Source organism: Lonchura striata, chromosome 20 (assembly GCF_046129695.1).
Source record: "Lonchura striata isolate bLonStr1 chromosome 20, bLonStr1.mat, whole genome shotgun sequence".
NCBI lineage: Eukaryota > Metazoa > Chordata > Aves > Passeriformes > Estrildidae > Lonchura > Lonchura striata.
Genome location: NC_134622.1, coordinates 8173971 through 8195747, shown reverse-complemented (window position 1 = coordinate 8195747; position 21777 = coordinate 8173971). Strand labels below are relative to the sequence as shown.

The 21777-nt window shown below is 43.3% G+C and overlaps 1 protein-coding gene across 6 annotated transcripts in view; it reads right to left on the bottom strand.

Annotated features, from left to right (window-relative positions):
* Positions 1-2636: 2636 nt before the first annotated feature.
* The window catches only part of SPECC1 (sperm antigen with calponin homology and coiled-coil domains 1), an 86954-nt gene continuing 67813 nt past the window's right edge, over positions 2637-21777 (bottom strand). For all 6 annotated transcript variants that reach the window (XM_021524942.2, XM_021524945.2, XM_077787532.1 and 3 more), the window contains 3 exons: positions 8721-8837; positions 8143-8202; positions 2637-7440 (listed from right to left, as the gene is read on the bottom strand). In XM_021524942.2, coding sequence (XP_021380617.1) covers positions 7351-7440; positions 8143-8202; positions 8721-8837 — 267 coding nt within the window. In that variant the 3' untranslated portion in view covers positions 2637-7350. The remainder of the gene's footprint in view (positions 7441-8142; positions 8203-8720; positions 8838-21777) is intronic.

The window sequence follows — 21777 nt, the reverse complement described above, 5'->3', positions numbered from 1 at the left end:
AAACAACCTGTGATTGCTTCATTCAGAGCTGAGCTGCTTCCTGGGCAGAACCTTCAAGAGTTCATACCCCAGATCTTGCAGATCGTGTCCTCTGCACTCCCAATCAACACTTCAGAGCAAAAGGAGAAGTGGTTCTGCTCCCTGCCGAGCCCTGACATCAGGGAAATGAGTCCTCAGCCCCAGCCTTCAAAGCAATTCAGGTTCATGTACAGATGTGTCATTTGGAGCTCCAAATGAATGCAGCGAAAGGTCTTGAACGGGTGCAACACAACTGCTCTGAATATGGAATTATGCTCAAATACTAGAGAAAAGCAAGATTTAGTTCAAATCCCTCAGTCAGCTTTCTCTGTGCAAGATGAGATTATGATTTATAAGTATCTGTTATTACTATTATTATTGAGATCACCTGTGGCTGTCCTCTGACTTAGAAACCTCTGGTGTTCCAGGTCCCAGCCAGAGCTCTGAAAAACACTTTTGGTCCCCAAAAATCAGGTTGCTTTCACAGGCAGGGCCAGGCAGGTCACCCGGGGGTTAAAGAGCAGCTTATCGTTTCAGAAGCTGCAGAATACACACAAAAATACAAAAGAACAAACGCAGGGGCAGGGGCAGGACCTGTGCACAGGCAGCTGCCAGCAAACACTGAATCTGCACTGAAAGCCTGTCTGAACCCCAAGGTCGTTACTACACAGCCCCTGCTGCAGTGCTCCATCACAGATGAGGGTTTTGTTTCATCCACGCTCCACAACCACTGGCAAAAGGAAATCTGGTGCTGTTAAAGCCCAAGAGCTTGGTTAATGTGGTTTCCATCCTTGCAAGACTCTTATCAAAAACCCCTCGGAGCTCAGGCCCTCTGAAAGCAGTGTCTAATCACAGCTGAAGGGAAGGACTGGCCTGCACTACCCCACGGCATATTATTTATTATTAATATTATTAACCCCTCTGCAAGCCTCAGACAGAACTCTCCCTTCCCAGAAGGGCTCTCCAGGCTGTGCAGAGATTATTATTTATGAATAAATTATTTTTATTCAGACACATTCAGGTTGCCTGGGCCGAACACTTTCATTCATGGCTTTCACTGAACCTGCCCTGGCTGTAGTTCAAATTTGGGTAAGGAAAGTAACAAATGTTCTGTAACTGAAAAAAAACCCAAGAGTCATGGTTGCAGCTTCACTTCCCAGGAGTTTCATCCTGTTGGGAGAATGTTGGGAATGTCCTGACAAATCGCTCACCTGGGGAGCTCCTTTGTCTCCATGATTAGAGCCTGGGAGTGGCTTCCTGTGAGACAAAGGATGAGCTGACCGAGAAGGCAAAAGTTACAGCACATCAAGGTGGAACAAAGGTTTGAACTGCTATAAATTCCTTTTTTTTTAGCCAAGAAGCTTTAACAGAAGCTTTGCACAGAAGGCATCCAGCTGTGTGGAGCAGGTTAAGAAAGGCATTTGCTCCCATGTTAAGTCTCTTAATCTTGTTATCTTCTCTTTAACCAACTTAAACTCTTGCTGAGGGGCTGAGGATGGAGCCTAGGTCATTAATGTGTATTTAAGAGGGGAAAGCAGTTCACTTTCTGGATGTGTGAATAATGTTTACCCACGCAGGCATTTTACAGCCTCATTTTCCTCCTGTTATGCTCAATAAAACCAGTGACTCCCCCTCCACCTGACTCTCCTGGGTGACATTTACTCCATTCCAGTATCAAACTCGGAATAATTCTGTGAGGCTTCAACCACCTGCTTTTGACCTTTGCAGCCTATCTGGAAGACTCTTTATTCTACTCACATTGCTTATGCTTCTCTTCCATGTGTTCTGGCTTCCACTTTTCACCAGTCAGGAAGGGAATTTTTCTTTCCACGCCAATCCATGTTCTCCAAGCACCAGGAATCACTTGGGTCTGAAAGCACACCAAGCCACAGAGCAGCCCTACCCCACCTACACCCACCCACAAATCACCCTGGGGAAATATCTGCCTCAGCTTTCATTTTCAGTCTCCTGCTGGACCAAACCTACCCATGGCTCTCACTCACTGGCCATGTCCACAAGAATCCAGCTTTCCCCACAAATGAATCAAAGCACCAGGAATTTACTCTGGAAGAGACACCAGAGCCTGGGAGCATCACTTAAGGCCCAGCATTAAAAACCCAGGGCTGAAACAAAGTACTTAGGTGGGGAAAGGCAAAGTAGCTTGGGTTATGTAAATGACAACTTTTCCCACAGGGTTTGACTTGCCCAGCTGGACACAAACACACCTGAGGGGCCTGAAGAGCTTTAAATGCCCATTTCTTTTATAATCTCAGTTTTCTTTGTTGACTCAGCAGCTGGATTGCTCTGGTATTGCTGCCACCATCTTTGTGAGACAAAAGCAGCCTCTGTGAAAGTGCTCTGGAATCTGAACTCGGCACCTTTGAAAGCTCTGTGGTAGAGGGGATGGTGGGTGCAGAAGACTCCAAGGGATGTTTCTGGCACTGTGCACACACTGCTCACCCTCTGCAATGTTCTGTCATTGCCTCCCATGTGCTTTGAACTCTGGGAGCTGTCTCACCTTCCAGACTGCCATCCAAACTGGCCTTGAAGACTTCCAGGGATGGGAGATACTTTGGATTTTGTACTGTATGTAGGTAACCGAAACATTTCAACAAACCTCAGAAACAGAAAAAGATTTATTAGAAATATTACACAGATTTTGCATCATACATTTTAATAATGTTAATCTTTAAATATTAGCATGTCCAAATCTGCAATGCTTAGTATGTACATTCTAATGTGCTCTTTGTATAAATTAGATTACGATGTAACATCTGTACCCAACAGGGAAAGCTAAAACTGTCAGAGGTGATCATCCCATATGACAAACTCAGGCCTGGACCAACAGTCAATAAAAACATTGTGTCCAGCACTGCCCCATGGGACTTGGCACACGTGCAAGTCAAAAATGGAGAGACCATCAGTTGAGAAAAACAAGTTACTTGCAGTTCAGTGAGAAGCTGGTTCTGCACCATGTCGGTGAGCGAGCGTCGATGGCACTGGAGTTGGTACAAACCAACACAGCTGAGCATAGTAAAACTTATTGCTGGGTTTAGAAATGTCTTCATGCTCCATGCCCTGAGTCTTTTTTAGGCAAAAAGCCCTCTTGTGACAGGGAAATGCATAATCTCATCCCATACAGCCCCTGCCTGTGATCAGATGCACAAGGCTCAGCTTTGCCAAGAGCTGGCCCAGTCAGATCCTTGCTGCTGGTACCCCCAGCACAGCAGGATGAGGGAGGTATGAACAAACCAATGAGCCCAGGCTTGTGTGGTCATTGCCAAGGAAGGGGCAAAGTCAGGGAAGCCAAAAGGTGGATTTTTGAAGAGCTCCAGGTCAGGAATCAAACTGGGAAGAACCAATCCTTCTGCCCACGTGCACTTGGTTTGGACAGAAAACTCTCACAGAAAACTTAAAAAGAACTGGTTGCATGTACAAAACTAGAGAAAACCTATAAAAAACAACTTCAAATCACAGAAAGAAAACTGCTAAACCTCAAAGCACCCTGCATAAGCCCCAAATCCCTCTGCTTAGCATGGCTGCCTTGCTGCAGTGCAGAAGAACGGAAAGTCTTTGTCCCCTTCGTGTTGCCATGACTGTCATGGGCACGGGAAGGGGAGCCTGGCAAAGGCAGCCAACTGTGCTGTGTCCTCTCCTCACCTGCTGAGACCCCACAGGCTGCACTCTTAGGAGTAATGCCCCTCAAGCTGACAGTCCACACAGACTCTCTGATGTCCTTTGTGACAAAGAGCCCCAGGCGTGTCTGTGCCCTGTCGCTGGGCTCTCCCTCAGTCTCACTTTCTGGAAAAGCTCTTCAGCCCTTCTAGAAAAACTCCTCACAGGGCTGGGCTCACTCCTCACACCTCTGTACCTTCCCAAGCCACGAAACAATCTGGACCTTCTCTGTCTCACCTGAAATCCCAGGAGCAGGAGTGCACCTCCCACACTCCAGCTCCGGTCCTCTCCGACACTACAGCACAACGCGCTGCCACATCCCTCCAGGAATGTCACTGGAACCCCCTTCCTAGCCCTTCTTCTCACCTGCTCACCCCAGATCAGCTCTTTGCTTCCCTGCAGTCCCACAGACTCCCCAGGTACACCAGGTACCCAGGTGGTGCCTGTGAGTGACAATTCAGGGAGCAAGGGACAAGATCTATCTGCCTGCGCACCAGGGAAAGATCCATTACTCCTAAGAGGCAAAGTCAGAAAGAATTTAGGCAGTTCAGGCAAACCTACTGCTCAACACTATCCCTGTCATATCATCACATTCAGGACATTTTCAGAGAATTCTCAGAACTTCCATATACTGTCTTTGCTTAACTTAATTGAATTCCCTAACTTTAAAGGCAGCTGGAACTTGGAATTTTGCAGCTCCGATCTGATATATCTCACAAAGGCCTGCAGAGTCTCTGACACCAGGCCTGCAGGATCTCATATAGGATAAATTGATATTTAAATTTTAAGGCAGCATAAAAAACAGCAACTTGTGAATATCAAGGTCTTGAAACGTAACTGTGCAAGGCTTAAAAGGAAGAACCCCCCCCAATATTGTAACAGTTAAATTAACAAATAAACAATACCCTTAATTAAAAAAAATAATCTGGAAAACCGTCTCTCAAAGTATCAAAATGAGATGCTTTGCAGGTTTGAGGATAGAACAGTAACACTGAAGAAAAGGTAAAACCAAGTACCTTCTTCCCTACTACAACTCTGTGTTCTAACTCCTAGCTGAGTAAAAAAATAAGGAATACACCACTAGAATTAGGTAGAATTAGTGTTTGGTCTATGCTACTGAGGAAGCATAGGAGAGCAAGCAGCAAAGAGATGACAGAAACATTGCTTTGTACAAATCATTTGGGAAAAAAAAACCCAATAAAACTGCTGGATCCCCCAGAACAGTCTGTAAGGGTAAAGTGAGCCTTGAGAGACAGAGCAGGAGGTAACACACACCTCGTGGACACTGGGCCACACTGGACACCCTTCCAGTGACCACAGGGTTAAAATTCCCTTTTTCACATCATTTACTCTGACTTTGAGATGTTTACCAGACACTGGGAATTAAAAGCGTTTTTCTCATCCCTGCAAGTGCCCAATCCAAAGCCCACTGAGGAATATGGAATTTTCTGTGCTGACTTCACTCCAGCTTTGAACTCCAGCCTGTTGGAGAGAATTGGGGTCCCTGCCAAGGGACACCTCCAGGGAAAAGAGCTGCTGCATCCACGAGGCAACGGGGCCCTGCAGTGCTCTGCTCAGCAGAGTGTTCCTCTTCCATCTTATCCTGTATTTTAGAGCAACTCATCTTGGGTTCTCTATGGACAGCAGGGTGTGCTGAGAAATCCTGGAGAATGGATTCCATAGAAAGGGCTCCCCTGCAATGAAGTGCCTGTGGCAGCACTCAGCTGCTTGCTCACAGTGCAGGATGACACCCAGTGTGCAGGGGCACTGTCAGTGCTCTCCCCTGGCCATTTTTATCACACAGCCTCTCCAAAGATTGGAACTGGACTTTCCCAGAGGCAATGGATTAGAATAAATTTCAGACTAAAGCCAAGAGCAAGAGATGGTTTTCTCGTCCTCCAGAACAGGCACACACTGCCTTCCTCCAGCATCTCTTTGTTCAAAGCACTCCCTGACCCTGGGCTCTACCATCTATTCCTGAGTCCTGTATTGTGCTGTGAGAACACAAAGTCTGAAATGTGTTGTTTCTTAATTAAATAGCATCATAAAGTAAAATCAAATCAAACAACAAAACACTATGGGGAACCAGAGGCTGAGATCAGCCACCTGCAAAGCCCTTGAAAGCCTGAAACCAATTTTGTTCTCCGAAATCTCGTTTCCATTTCCTGAGCCTTTTTCCAGGAGGCTGAAGCAGTGAGCACTAATATTTTGCAAGACAGAAATGATCCCTAATTCTCTAGGACTAATGTTCACGAAGCATCAGGGTTAAACACAGTAACTAAACACCAACTTTCTCCTACCAGCATGCCCTAAAACAGCCAGGCAGCCTTTACATGCTCTCCCAGACCTGCTCCTAGAACAAATCCAGCAGCCTGTTGGATGCCTCCATCCTCAGAGACAAACACAAAAATTAACTTCATCAGGTGAAATGAGAAGAACAGAGTAATGGACATTAACAGTGTCTGTCAGCATTTTCCTAACAGTGTTACTGAGGTGGGAAGCTGCTCCCTGGCGCCTGAGCTCCGTGGCACAGATGGGTTCCAGTTACACACTCTGTCATCTGTGGAGTGAGGCTGCACCTTCCATTGCTGCTGATATATGACTGTGCTCCTTTACAGCATAACATCATTTCCAAGCATGTACCAGTGCCCCATGGGCTTATTTCGTGGCCCAGGGCACAGGCTGTCTCCAGATTCCTGCCTCTAGGCAGCAATGACATAGCTCTGCTGACCAGACAGGAGCAACACAGAAGGAAGAAGTTACTCCACTCAATCCACAAAAAATATGAGATGTCACTGTATTGCTCACCTCATTACTGGCACCTTCCAAAATAAAGCTATTAAATTGCATTTGCAACGTTTCTGTGATAACTGTGCCTGCACAGTCAGCCAGGAAACCAAGCTCTGGCTTCCCAGAGTAATCAAGTAATGAAGTTGGAGTAATAAACCTATTTTTCCTCAAATAGATTATTTCTGTTTGAGCTGAAATGAAGTCCCAGCACTTAACAGGATCTTTCTGAGTTATTTCACTAACTGGTGATGAACAGAGGGTGGTTTCTGAGTTACAAATGATCCTGTTACCATCCTGCTGGTTATGCTATGAGGAAATTAGTGCAGTTATTGGGTGAGATGCGTGAGAGTAACTCAGGTTAAGGTTCTACAACTTAAGTGCATCTGTCAAGGTATTTTATAAAATACATGGAGGCAAGAAAAGAACATATACTTGGGATGAGTTAAGCATGTTTTGGCAAGAAGAGCATTTTTGTGAGCTTTTGTATTAATATTAATCTCCCAGCCTCCCTTGAGTGCCAGCATAATCCACATTGACTTAAAACTTCATTGTGTAGCAGGTCTCCTGTCAAGGCAAATGTTAGCCCAAGAGATCCTCTTCAGAAATATCCCATGTGTGCTTGAAAACACTTTGCAATTTCCACGTGGGAGTAAGTTTACCAATGGATTTGGTTTGCAAAGGTGGACAACAGGGAATTATTTGGTTGCAGTCCCAGACGGAATCGAAACCACGGAAGAGCTTCCTTTCACACTAAGAGCTTAGGTTGTTGGTTGTGGAAGAGGAGCAAGCAGGTTTTTAAAGTGATCAAGTGCATCTGTAGCATTCTCTGTTCTCTTCCCCACTCGTGTCCACCTCTTGCTCTGCAGCTCAGGTCTCAAAGTACTTGTAGATCTGGGCCACGTACTGCATGACGCTCTGCCAGTCGGGCCGGTCCGTGTACATCATCTCGCTGAGCTCCTGCACAGACACAGCACCACGCTCAGGCAACGCCAGCACGGCTCCTCTGAGCCCCCTCAGCACTTCTGCTTCCACTCCTGAGCCCCTTAAAGCCATCAGGACCATTGGAACCATCCACTGGCCAAGTGCAATTCTGAAATCTGTTAATGCAATCTACAGTCTAAAATCAGCAGTCAAAGATCAGTTCTCTACATGACTTCATTTAAGCTGATCCTTCTTTGCTTCTGAATCTAGTTCATGAATCCCATAATAGTTTTCCCTTCATATTAAACTTCTCCCTCCCTTGTAATATAGTTAATTTTGGGAAAGGTTTTTTGAATAGTTTGACAAACAGTTTAACATCTTTCTGTTTCTTAAAGCACTAAAACAAAAGGAAATAAAATGGTGCAACCATTAATGTAATGGTGCAATATGGCAAGTCTGTCCATAAAATTATGAATAATCTGCAGCTGGCATCCAAAAGAAGGACATAATCCATACCTTCATTTCAATACTGGATGACCTTTAGCAATTCCTCCAAATTGTATTTATTCTGTGATTCTACAAATTCTTTCTTAAAGTTCTCCTAGCACCATCCTGATGATGGTGGTGCAGCCCTCCCCACTGTGTGACACTTTGAGTGCAAGGTCACTGACATGGCAACAAGGAAAGGTGTTAGAATGGTGTTTGCAGCAAAAGCCCCCTTGCTAAAAGGTTACTCACCAGACTGGGTTTGATGCCCACACTTTCAGCAGCTTGAAATGCCAACAGCAGATTTCTCTTCTGTAAAAATGAAAGTCCAAAAGGATTAACATCAAAGCACTATTCCTGAACTTTTCCTTACATCTGGTTACCCAGTAAGTTTAAATGAGCAGGTGTATTTGAAAACTAAACCCCTGGGTTCATACTTGCATGCAGACTCTTTTTTGAGTCTTATTCACTCAAAAGTTCTTTGAATAGCTCATCTACTTCTGCCTGAGTGGCACCCTCAGTTTTTGACAAATAGTTGTGAAACTGGGGACAGCTGGGTGAAAACCCACGGAAGTTCTGTCTTTGCTATGAGTGAAAGGTTTCTGCTGAGGTTTTAATTAGTATTAGGCATTCTTGTACATAATATAATTCTAACTGTGATAGATATTGTTTGTGTGTTTATTTGCAGCACTCACTGGACTCAGTCAACTTGTCACTGACTCTTCACCCAGCATTCCCTGCATTTCTCTCCGGGAGTTCACTGTGGGTTTCCCTCTCCTTTTCATCCATTCTGTTCATTGTGAATTCTGCAAATGTACTACACAACTTACTTTGTCCTGGCTGTTGAGCTCCTGGTAAGGAATATGTGCAGGCAAATATGTGTGTAGGAGAGCACAAAAGGCCAGCCCATCACTCCAGCTGCTGCTGAAGTTGGTAATATCAATATTCTGTAAAAGAAAACATGAGCCATCCTTGAACAGTGCTGCACAACAACAACAAAAAAATCTCTAAACAATAGTTCCATGCAGCCATGGAACAAAAAACCCAGAGGTGAGCTAGAAATATCTGTGGCAACACTCCCACCACTGCCGCCTCCAAAAGGAGGGAAGTGAAGAAGAAAAATTTGCAAATAAATAGTCTAATAGAGTTGTGAGTTTACATGGACAAGAACCATCTTCCTTGCCTTGTTTCTAGACACTTGGATTGTTTTTTGCTAGCCACATCTCTAACTACAAGGCTGCACTCAGGTGCACAGAGCAAGCCCAGTTTCCCTGTTCATGACAGCTGAGGTCCAGAACCATGGGAGTTGCAGTGACTACAGAAACAGAAAATAATATTTTGCAGTCAGCCCATCTGCAGAGAACTCCTTTAAAACACAAGATTTCTGGGGATACAGAGTGCACTCGGGGTTCTTCCCTGGATGCTCTCACAGGACACAGCTGCAGTTAAAACAGGCCCATGGCCCAGTTCTGCTCCTGTGAACAAGGTGACCTTTCTGATGCTCCTGTCTGCACTGCCTGGCCATACCAGCACACTAAGGAATTCCCACGGCCAAGTCTTGCTGCTGTAGTTGCAAATAGCAGCTAAAAACAGAACAGTGAACTGATACTGAGCAAGAGCTGCTGGAGCAGGGAGCCTCTGGGACATGATGGAGCTGCAGCATCTCCCACCCTCCTGCAGGTGTGGAGTCACCTCCAGCCCTCCTCAGCAGCCACTTCCTCCTGGGTGCTCAGCTTCAGTTCACACTCCCCACCTCTGCATTTTCTTTAGTTAGCTGTTTTCTCATTTCTTTCAAGACTCCCCCAAAGACAAGGCTTTTACTGCATCTCTCATACAACAGCTGATGCACACATTAAAACCCAGACAGGAATTATTTCAGCATGTGCTCCTTGTTTCTAATGCCTCACTGATTAGTTATCCAACCTGGATTTGGTCCAATCTGACAGGATTTCCAGTTAGTAATAAATGTCCATAACCAAATATGACTCAAATTGAGAGAATATTTCAGGTTAAAATACTTTGTCTGTAATAAATCTACAACTCTAATGGGCTCAGAAAGTAGCTGACACCCCCCCACTGCATCAACCATCACGCTGTAGGACTCTATTAACATCTGTCAGTGGAGACAATACAAAAATGAAGCACTGGCTGAACACTGCCACAAGAAAAAAAACCAAAAAAACCAGCTTTGCTCTGAAAGCTGACTGGGCATTGCCTATTCCATAAAATTCCAACTTTTTAGTTGGAAGTCCAACTTTGTGCGTATGGAATTGGATGAGCTGGATTATTCTGCTTTCTTGAAGCTTCAGACAAACAAGTTCCTTTCTATTTATCAATCTGCAGTTAGTGGGAAAGGACTGACTGCCAAGTTACAAAAGTGTTTTTACTGAGGCCAATATGTTTTATCAGCAAATAGCTTATCATCAAATACCAATATTCTCATTTTATACTGTAGGAAAGAAATGGAAAATGGAGGTTGTTTCTCCTCTTTCCCAAAGGCCATGGAAACAGGAACAAACAGAGCCTTAGTTATGCAATGGGACTAGACAAAAAGGCAAAGCTTGTTTGTGTAGGAACGTTGTATCTATCCTCTTTTCATGATGCTACTATGAGACATGTGAGATACAGAACTGCTCCTTCACACAGTATTTCACTATCCCAGAATCAGTTTAATAATTTTACTTATCTTTGTAATTTTAAATACACCTAAAGCTCTTCTCCTCTTCCCAAATCACAATATCTACACATAAGAAGTGCTCATGTCTACACCAAAACTAGGTCAAAAAATCCTCACCTCCCCAACAAGCATTGTCCAGCCAGTCATCCTCAGTAACTTTTGGATCTAAGTCTTACAAACAAGCAAAAGTTCAAGGATAGGATTCTGCTGACCATGTTTGTACCACAGATGAAATCTGCTGCAAAGTGGTTTGCCACAATCAACAGCCAAAATGAACTCAAATCTGAATTTTTGTCCTAAATGCAAACCCAAAACGAACATTCAAAGGTTCAGCTCAACTGTTCAGTTCACAGTACAATAAAAAATATCTAGGCATACTCAAGCCCACTTAGTTCCATTTTTACAGCTAGCAAGAATCAATTAATGTTGGGGTTTTTTTCCTTTAAATAAATGCATTTCTATTTCATACACAGTCCAAACCCCTCTCCCTGGCACTTTATCTTGGCTTCTGTGTTAGATACTTTTCAGTTTGGGATATAAGGACATGGTAAATGAAAAGTGATCTGTGTTTTGCTACACTGCAGCTTTATTTGTAGTACCTCCCCACTCCACCACACCAAGAGGAATTAAGTCAAAATAGAAACAACTCTGATTTCTCGTAAGATCTCTGGCTCCCCTGAAGCCATTATAAAAAAAAAAAAAAAAGGAAAACAATTTAGGGAATGAACACCTCGGAAACTATTCCCTTCTCTTGATTATTTTGGCAGCAGAACCCGTCTCAGTCTTGCTGCCACACCTCTCTCCCTATTCCCCAACACACAGCCCCTGAATATGTGGGAGCTATTTGTGTCCATGCTGGTTGTTAATGCACAATCCCAAACTGCAGGAGGGTGATTTCTGTGTCCCAGTGTGCTCACAGCAGAACCCCCACCCCAAGTTCTGAAAAACTGCATGTGGCTCCTCATGAGACACCCAGAAAGGATGGCACACACTCTGAACCATCAGAATGAGTGCAGGGAGAAATGGGAAAATGCAGCAGGGATTCAGATCAAACTGAGTTGCAGCATTCACCAGGAAGGGGAGGGGGGAAATTTGCTGTAATACAGCCACAGTACATCCTGTGGTCAGTGGCATCCCAGGGCCTGTCCCCAGCACTCCTGCAGTGTCACCCATCAGTGGAAACACATTTAATTCTCTTCAAGTTCACATGTGAACTACTCTACATGCACTGGGAATGATCACACATTGGGATCTGGAAGCACATCAGGGAGCACAGCTATCACAGTACCCAGTAGGGTCTGTTTCTATGGACATTAAAGTTAAAAAAAAAAAAAAAAGAAATATCCAGGCAATGTTATTTGGAAAATAAATGTACAATCTAGGATATTAGTGTCAGGTCAAGCCTAAAAGACACAAAACACCTGGAAGTGATTGACCTTAGCCCCCCATTCCAGGAACAGGACCTTTCCTGCCGATAACAGAGCCCTTGGAGAGCCCTGCTACAGACACCCAGGGAAATCTGTGTGATCTGTTCTCACTAAAAACAATTCTTTGTTTGTCTGAGGAACAAACCACCACCCCATTAGATTTCACTCGATCTTTGACTCCAAGCAAAAAGCAACAATGACATCATGCACTCTTCATTACAGTCTGAGTAGGTTAAAATCCTGATACAAGATATTCCCACTATGCACGTGTTACTGTGCCCACAGCAATGGCTCTGAGTCATAATTTTCTCCCTGAGAGCCAAAATTATCAATTACAGACATGAATCAGCTTGAAGCTAGCCTGGAACTCTGAGGAAGAAAGCCTGCAAGAAATACAACCTGAGCATCATTATTCCATTCTCTCAGCATCCAGCATCCCTTCCTGCCTCTCCCATGTTATTGGTATGGAATGGCACACCAGGAACCTGCCAGAATGGCTGATCATGGAGGTTCAGCCCATGCAGAATATAAAATTAAATACTTGAAAATAAATCTATTAAGCAAATAGATTCAATTTATTGCATCTATTCAATTTCCTTGTTTTTAATAGCAGTTCTCCTTCCAGTGGCTCAGCTTCCTCCAGCTCATCACTACCCAGGCCCCCACAGCTTCTCTTGAACAGCTCACTGGTTTTATGTGGATATGTTTAAACTCATGTCTGAACAGAAGCCACAGCTCTGCACATCTGAACCCTGACCTTTCTAATGCAAAATGGATCAAGGTACCTTGGCAGGCAACTTCCAAAGAGGACCCAAACCTACCCATCTTTAACAACTGCTGCATGAAACTGCAGCTCTAATTTGATTTATTACACCCTAACTGGCTGGGGCCAGGTTAACAGGGTTCAGCCAAAGAGGTTCTATTCAAAGGAATCTTCAGGCTCTCACTGGGCATTTTCCAAACACTTCCTAAGAAGTAACATGAGGAAAGGATGGCTCCTTTCAGCCTTCTTAACAAACAAAACACTCCAGTTCATCTGAAATGCTCCAGCAAAGATATGAAACATCTGGGCAATCTACTGGAACTATGAGTGAATGAGAAGTGTGGTAAAGTCCAGTTAACAGGGATGAAAGGCATGAATGCCTGAAATTAAAGGCTGCTTGGATTCTTCTGTAATTGCAGGGTACACCCAGATGACAACTGAACACAGCTATTTTCAATGGAGAGCTGCAAGTCTGAAGTGATTTGTACATCACATTTAGTCCATCTACTACCAGGAAGCTTTCTGAATTCTCTTACCAATTTTTTCCTCTTAAATGGAATACAAAATGAAGTAATGCCTTGTGATTAAAAGAAATCAAACCAGCAATGTATTGTAGAGAGATTAAGTGGGTAGCCAGGACCGGGAAGGAAGCCAGGTGACCTCCTATCCTCCAGCCTGTATTAATATCCCTGGTTCAAATGGCCCAGCCAACTGCAGTCTCCAGAAAAATTGCTTTAAATTTCTTTAAAATGTTGTGTTTTTTATCCCATAATCCATATTTCTAATGCTTCTCTCAGCATGTCAGTTAGCCATGCATCTTATTGCTGATTACACATGCATGGAACAGCAGAGCTCAGATCACAAAATGCTCTCTGAAAATGCAGTTAAATCATGCCATAACAGCACTATGAACTGAAAAGGAACTGATGCCAGCTCTTTAGAAGTCATGCCATTTACTGAATTTCTTTTTATAAAGAATCCCTGCTTCCCATCATATTTTTAGGTTCTGTTTGCTCCTTTCTCCACTGCTGCCACAGGTGCTGCTTCGGGTTTACTATTCATCATTTGCTTAGTAAGTGTGAATTAATGAGCCCTTTAGCAAAGACAAGATATTAGAGGATTTATGGCTGTAATTTTTTTTTTTTTTTTTTTTTGCAAAAGCATCAAACATCAATTTGCTATATAATTCACACAGAACGGAGACATTTAGATAGAGGAAATTTTAAAAGGGTATTATGCATCCTACACAAAGATGTTTCAGCTCCCAACTATTTCCATCCCAAAAACCAGAGAAGACACCAAAAATTCAGGCAGATCCAATTTTCTTATATTAACTTTCCTATCTGAGGCAGACTGGCAAGAATAGGTGGAATGATGCTCTCTAAAACTTTGTGTTTAAAACAAGCTCATCTGGACAGGAGCTGTCCTACAGACATTGTTCAGAGTAAACTGTAAAGCCACTCTAAAACAATCTGCACTCTTCAAACTCAGCTCTTTCTTCCTGTGGTTCAGGACCTCTTCAAGGCAGCTTAGTTCTGATACTGTGGTTCCAAGGGAGAGGTGGTGCTGAAATGGCTGAAGCTTTCATGAGAATAAAAAGTGAAAGTAGTAGCAAATGGCTAAGGTAATAGTGATAAAGTAATTATGTAGCCTCCAATTTCCTTTGCTTCCAAGGCAAGATTCTACTGACACTGAAACCATTTCTGCAACCATGCAGTGAGAAACCAACGTGCCTGAGGAGCCAAACAGCTTTACTGCTGCCTTTTACTGCTCCTTTTGTTTGCATTTTTATACATAAAGACTGACTTTTTATAATTAAAACAAGTTCTAGTGAACACAGGCTGAGAGTAGCTGCTGGCACACCATATAACAAACAGTGGATGAATCTGAACCTTTCCCAGCAAACAATCTGAGTTGTTTTGAATGCAAATAACCCCATGACAAAATCCTCATTACTAAAAGTCACCTACTACAAAGGTCTCACTAAAGGTTAGTAAAGTTACAGGGGTTTGTACATATTCCTCAGTTTGGGTCTTAATTTATTGCTATGCACAAGAGAGAGAGAAAATGTATAAAACCAAGTTCAGAAGGAGCTGGCTGGTTGTTAAACATACAGGACCAAATGAGAACTGGTCTAGGCAGAAGCAATTTTATGGATGTGTCTGGGTCATTTCATAGATGAGGTAATGGTGACAAGAGATATTTATCAAGTGTGACTGTTATTTCTGTAATTTCCACCAGTCACATTCCTTAAGAAGGCAGAGCAGGAGTCACTTCTGTCTGCAGAGGTAGATTACACACCAAAAACAGGGATTAAGGGGTTCTCCCTCTTGTAATAATCCAATTAGACATTGATCAGTTCTGGGTTTTGCTCTGCATGTCTCTTTTCAGCCTGAATTCCCCTTGTTGTGCTCCCTTGCTGAAAGGCAACTCCCTGCTTGCCACACAACTGCCACTTCCATCAGCTTTCTCAGCAGCTCCTCTAAGTGACACCAGTGCTGAATGCCACAGAGAAGAAACAGACTGGGCTGTGTCCCTTCATCCCCAAGGCTACAGCAGTGAAGATGCAGCAGCACAGCTCAAGGACCACACAGATACTCTGGGGAAGAGGGGAGGGAGAGAGGGGGGAGGAATTAGCTCCACTCTGTGTCCAAGACAGCAGCACAGCTACTTCCTGCCTGGAGCCCTGGTGCAGAATTGCTAATGACCACACTGGCTGCTCCCACAGCTCTTTCTCATTATCTGTATTGAGAATTCAGAGATTAGGCATGCCCTGGAATTCCTGGGCGGAGGGGCAGGCTGCAGACTGCAGCAGGCTCAGGGTGGAGGATGGAAACAAGGTGGGCAGAGGTCCCAGCAGCAAAGGTTACTGCTGGACCAGCAGCAGGGCCCAGCTGCCTGCCAGTTAAATTCCCAGTTTGGAGCTGTTCCAGCTGGTGACCAATCAATTCAGTGTTTTCACTGATTGTCAGTGCATCCAGGCAACACAAGGGAAGTGTCTTGGACTTTGGGATGGACAGAATGTAAATGCTATTTTTAAAATGACCCAGCAGGATAGAAAGTTACGCATGAGAGAGCTGCATTTATTTTATCCCTCCAATCAAGAGACTTGTGTTTGTTTGAAGGATAAAGATCTCTATGTGAAAAAAGGTAGAGCTTGGCTCAAGTTATTTGGCACCACTGGGGAAGCACGTCTGTGCACTGGCATCACTGAGAAGGGGTGATTACATTGGTAATCAACCTGGTTATTCCTCACATGCCATGATTTGGCAGCTGCATTTTAATTCCAGACACCAATCTTCATTCCAGCTGGGACATACAGATAGACTGCATGTACACATTCAGCCGTAAGTATTTCTGTTTAGGAAAATAATGCTTTTTCCTGCTTACTCAGCAGGCTCTGGCCAGCAGCCTCTGATTCTACAAAGAAAATTGGGACTATCTTGACATTTTTAGCCTGTATTTTCATGAATTAAAATCTCTCAAGAGTTCCCTTTTTATCAAAGCATCTTTCCATATATTTTGAAGTTTTTATAATTATGTGATCTATATTTTAACTGCTATAAAGATCAAGGCAATGCTATAATGTAAGACTTCCAAGGTCACAAAGATGGTCCAGACTTGGAAGCAAAATTCCTAACCAATGTATTGTCAGTTTGAACACAGGATAATCTCTCCTATCTCAAGAGCTATTAGCAAAACTCCTTTCAACTTTTGTACAGATAGGAAAAGTCAACATCCTCCTCTTCATCAAAGATCAGAGAAACACAGAGGGAGCCAGAAATTTCATCCACTTCTCAGAAGCTCAAAGAATAGAGTAGGTAACTCCCTGAGAAAAACTCACTGCTTATATCCTGCTTCTAAATGTCAAAGTGCAACAAGTGCTGTGGACTCAGAGCTCTTTAAGCTTGTGCAGCCTCTCAGAGCAGAAGGGCTGGTGCTGGGACTTCAGGGGATGTGTCACTGTCCAGCAGAGCAAACCTGCCTGCGTTACTGGTGTGACTCCATGCTTTTTCCTCTGGCTCAGCAGGCTCTGATCTCAGGCAGGCAGGCTGCTGTGGCACCAGGGAAACCTCCCCAGTCCTGCCCAGAGCAGAGACTCTGCCATGAACATTGCTCAGAATGAATGGACGGCTGCCATGCAAATCCAGAGGGGTTTTGTGCAGTGTTTTTCTTCACCCACGTAACAGAGCCCAGGAGTTACTTGTTTTGCTGTTAATCTTCACAAAACCACAGTACTGTGGGAATTCCAGGCTGCACATAAACTGTGCAGGACAGCAGATGGGATTTAGTTCCTCGCTTAGAAAAGTGAACCTGTTCATCTGCTCCTCAGTGCTGCTGTTGAATTAGGCAATGCCACTGCCTACCTCCTTCTCTGGACAAGTGAGATATTTAGATAGAAATATGGTTAGTTTAGATGGAGAGAGCAATTGATACAATTTGGGAATGTACTGAAACAGTTTTAGGCTACTTGTTGACACAAATACACAATGTAATGTACAAAGTGCACATCTGGTGATTAAGAAACAACTGGGTTCTTTCCTGTATTTCCTTAGGACAGGGCACAGCTGTGCTGGGATTCTCAAGGCTTTAAAACTAAGCTCCATTATATATGTGTCAAAGGAAGTGTTTGAGCAAGCCAAGTCCTAGGTATCACATCCTGACCAGGTTCAGAGGGTTGATCCTGGGTTTTGTCCCATTCAGTTGATTCTGGTGAAGAATCAACTCTGCTGGAATTACCAGCCTGAGTACCAACTCTGAGGATTATGGTAGCATTTATATTTTTATATCTATATTTTTTTAACATTATTTACACAGCTCTGTTTATTTTCTGCAGTCCAAAGTGATGCCAGCAAAGTGCTCAGCTGACAGGTAGAAAAGATTAATGCTTAAGCAGACAAAGAATGTCAACTGCTCACACTAAGGACATACAAAATAACAGACTTCTTGTTTCTAAACATAGCCCTTATTTTCCAGAATAAAGAAGAAACCTTCAAACATGGATATGTTAAAGCACAACTGGCCACGAAGGAGCTTTAGGATCTCCTATAAAGCATGTCCTCACAAAGTGCAGCCCCAGAAATGCACCTATTTGATGCATCAGGAGTCCAAAAATTGCATCCTGGCAGTGTGTCCCAGCAGAGTCCATTTCCCAAAGGAGAATGGTCCCATGACCACCTGACCAAAGGGAATATGTTACACCCATCTTTGTGCATCTTTGGGTCACACTTAATCCGTGCTGGATCTCATCCAGCCAGCAAACTAGGCAAAAAAAGCATCAGAAAAAGCAGGGGCTAACAGCATGGAACAGGGCTTGAGAACAAGGAGGATTTGGAGGAAATACTGCCCAGCACAACGAGAAAAGAAATGCAAATTCCTGTGAGAAAAAGCCACAAATTCGTAAACAAAAAGCTGGTATTAGTCTGAGTTTAAACTGAACACAAAAGGAAAAAGAGCTTTATATTAAATCCACTGCCAAACCACCAGTCGAGCAGTCTCTTGCTATAATTACTTGACCAACAGCAAATACTACAACAGCTTTATTTTTCTCCCTAAGCTTTTGCATCCCTGCTCCATGAAGAGCTGCCTTGATCCACAGCTGATGCACTGACACTGCCATGGTCAGGGAGGTGACACCATGCAACGGCTTGAAAGCACAGATCAAGAATACATGAAATACAAACATTTTCAGAGGTACAGCTGCCATTTCCCTTTATCAGTTCTAGGACATTCCCTGTCCGCTCCTATTTAGAATTCTTCTGCTTAAAACAACCACGGAGCTTTACTCTAAGAGATGGTGGATCTTCAACAAGTGGTGGATCCCAAATAGGTCCTGTTAAACCAAACATCACTTTGAATAAAAGAATAACTATGAAAATCTATTGGAGGAAAGAGCCAGTCTCAGATCCTCTTTTCCTCTGGGCCACAGGAAGGATGTATAGTGGTTGAAAAGAGCATGAAAATAGTTCCGTATTCATTAACATGGTGGCAGTTCCTTCTCTCTAGAGAGAGCATGTGTGGCAGAAACAATAATCCTCAATTCTAATGATCATGGGTTAAGTGCCTCTTAAAGTTCAGTGTTTTCACAATACATCTGTGAATAGCAACAGACTTTCATCTAGAGAGGTTTGGCCCCTTGACAAATGGTCTCCACAGAGAGCAAAGAGAATCTGGGCACTTAAACGACACCACAGTCACTAATGACATGATTATGGAAGGTGATAATGCAACAAGAATGCCTCAGCAGCTTCCAGGAGTTGCAGCTCACAGGAACTGAGCCTGTTGGAAAAAAGGCACCCAATTCCTGCTTCAGACTGCTACTAGGATGTATCATCTTTTTAAATAGATGAAAAAAAGCCACAAGACAACAGAGAAAAAGCTATTTTAACACAAATAGCTTACTCTCAGCAGGATTTGTGGTTTGAAGTATTTGTGGTAAATGAGTTTCAGAGCCACAAAAGCATTTCTCAAGCCTGGCCACCTCATGGCCCTACATTACACACCATGATGTCAATGAACTTGGAGAGGCAGAAGGAATAGCAGAACTGTGTATCTGGCAGAAGAGAGCCTGTACCACTGCACAATTCTTATAGGGAACCATACATTAGATTTGGCTTTTTGAAGTGGAGATCTTCCACCAGGAAGTTTTGCACAAAGACACTGAGTCCAAAGCCTGATTTCACCACAATTCTTGCTACTACTGAGACTTTTTAGCACCTCCCCTGCACATTTATTCAGAATCAGTGGGCAAAATGCCAGATAACCTTCATCTGGGCATCAAAACATGACAATTGAAATAATACGATCTGTTGTGTCACAGTTTATGCAATCCCACTTTCATATGCTTTTCTCCTAGTCCTTAAACTGAACTCCCACTTTATTTTCACTCCAGTGTTTCTGTTTTCATGTTCTCAATATTTTTTCTTAGTATGCATATCTTTCTGATGTCAAATCACTGTTTAAATAAGGATCTTAGAATTGACATAGCCAATTACAGAAACATAGATGCTTTCATGTTTCCCTTGGGTTACTCTAAACTCATGCAATTTCTTTTTTTAAAAAGCAAACAAAACCCTCTAGGCCACTGCTAATTTGTGTTGCACTTCCCCCAACTCCCCTCAGTGTCCCTGTTTTGTTTTATGAGATTGCCTCCTGGGGAACATGCTGAAGTTCAAGGCCAGGGAATGTTCCCACTGTAGTCCATGCAAGGAGTTTATAGTTGAACTTGGTCTTAAACTAAATGAGTCTATATTTGCCAGGAGCAGGATGAAAATTTCTACCAGCTTAAGTTTTGTATAAATTAAAGCATTTAAAAAGTATAATCCTGTGTGCTGGTCCCTAGGTCTCATCCCCAGATACCTTCCTAGGTCATTCATCCAGCTTTCCTCAGGAAATCTGGGACATGGGGAGTAGCTGCTACTGAGAGTATCAATTATTCTAATCAATTTTGCTCATACTACTTGATGAAATCATAACTTAAACAGAAATGAATCCCATCTTCCCCCCAGCTCAGATAAGGAATTGCTATCACACATTTTGCCACCAAAAAGAGAAGTTAGGCAGCCAAGCAGCAAGTTTTTAATGCTCTCATTCTGCTCTGTCACAGGGCTGAAAAGAGTTTGCATCCCAACTTCTCCCTGATTCTGGCTTCATGAGAGGAATGACATGGCAGATTATCCTGGAATTTGCACAGATGATGCCTCACAGGGGTGTTATCTCTGGAAAAGAAGCCATGCACGTCATCAGGGCTCTGCTCTGTGGACTTCATTACCTCATTCCACCCTTGCAGTGGCTGAGGCAGGAAGGAGGATGACGTTCTTTACTCCATTTCTTGTACTCAAGAATGATAAAAACTCCCTGTGGAGCTTAACATCAGCCTTACCATGGGAGTGCAGGGGTCTGGGAAAAGCAAGTTCATGATGAGTTAGTGAATGCACAGCAAAGAGTGCAATGGGAATGAGAGGCTGAGGAAGAATGTCCAAGACAGAATTCCTCTAAACAAAGCAGTGAAGATAGAGAGGCAAAATTCTCACCATAAATCAATATTGTGATTGTGCTTTGGTTCTTCTGACTTTAATATCTACCCTGAGATGTCACACAGGCCTCTATATTTGCAAAGCCACATCCTTTTTTTTCTAAAAGCAATATATTTAGTTCAACACAGGTGTAAATCAGAGAAAGAAACCTACAGGCTGATGCTCAGAGAACATTTTTAACAGTGAAAAGGGCAACACTGCCAGGAGGAAGCATTACTTTTGAGATAGGTTTGCTGGCCTAGCAGAAGTTAGACTTAGGAAAGTTTTATTTTCTTAATTGTTTTCTGAGGACTGCGTGGGAATGTTCCCACATACTTTCAAATCCAAGCCCAGGAGAATTTTAGTAGAGGAGATATAAAATAAACCAACTCAGCATAGATCACACAATTTCAGGGGACAGCACTGTAGCCTTTGAGGCAGTATCACAGAACTGGAGGCTAAACACTAAACCTGGCCTCATTCTTTCTAAGCTGTGTCTAAAGTCAAGATTTGTCTCCAGCACCTTCCTTCTGGGAAATTACTGCCAGCCAGATGAACACACCAGTGCTAAGAAACAACTGAAAGGAAAGCCTCTCTGTCCTCTCTTCCAAACTCCTGCACCCTGCAGCTAATGCTTCATAAAGAAATGCTCAGAAGAAAAAAAAAAAAAAATTATTATTGACTTTAAAAGATGGAATCTGCTTTTATTAGAGACTTGCTCCAGGGTGCACATCATGTGGTGATAACTGCTTTGTCTTCTGCTCCAAGTAACAAACAATATTATTCCTAAGAAAGAAAACTCCCAACATCATACCAAACCAAAATCTTCCTGCACATCCAGCATCTACCACAGGATGAAATATTGTCTGTAGCTTCCTTCCTTGCAGAACCAAAGGCTTAACTCAACTGCACACCAACACCAGCCAGGAAAGCACAGCAGTGGCCATGCAAGACCTGGACAAACCATTATCCCTCAATAACAGTGAAAATCACTCTGCAAAGAAA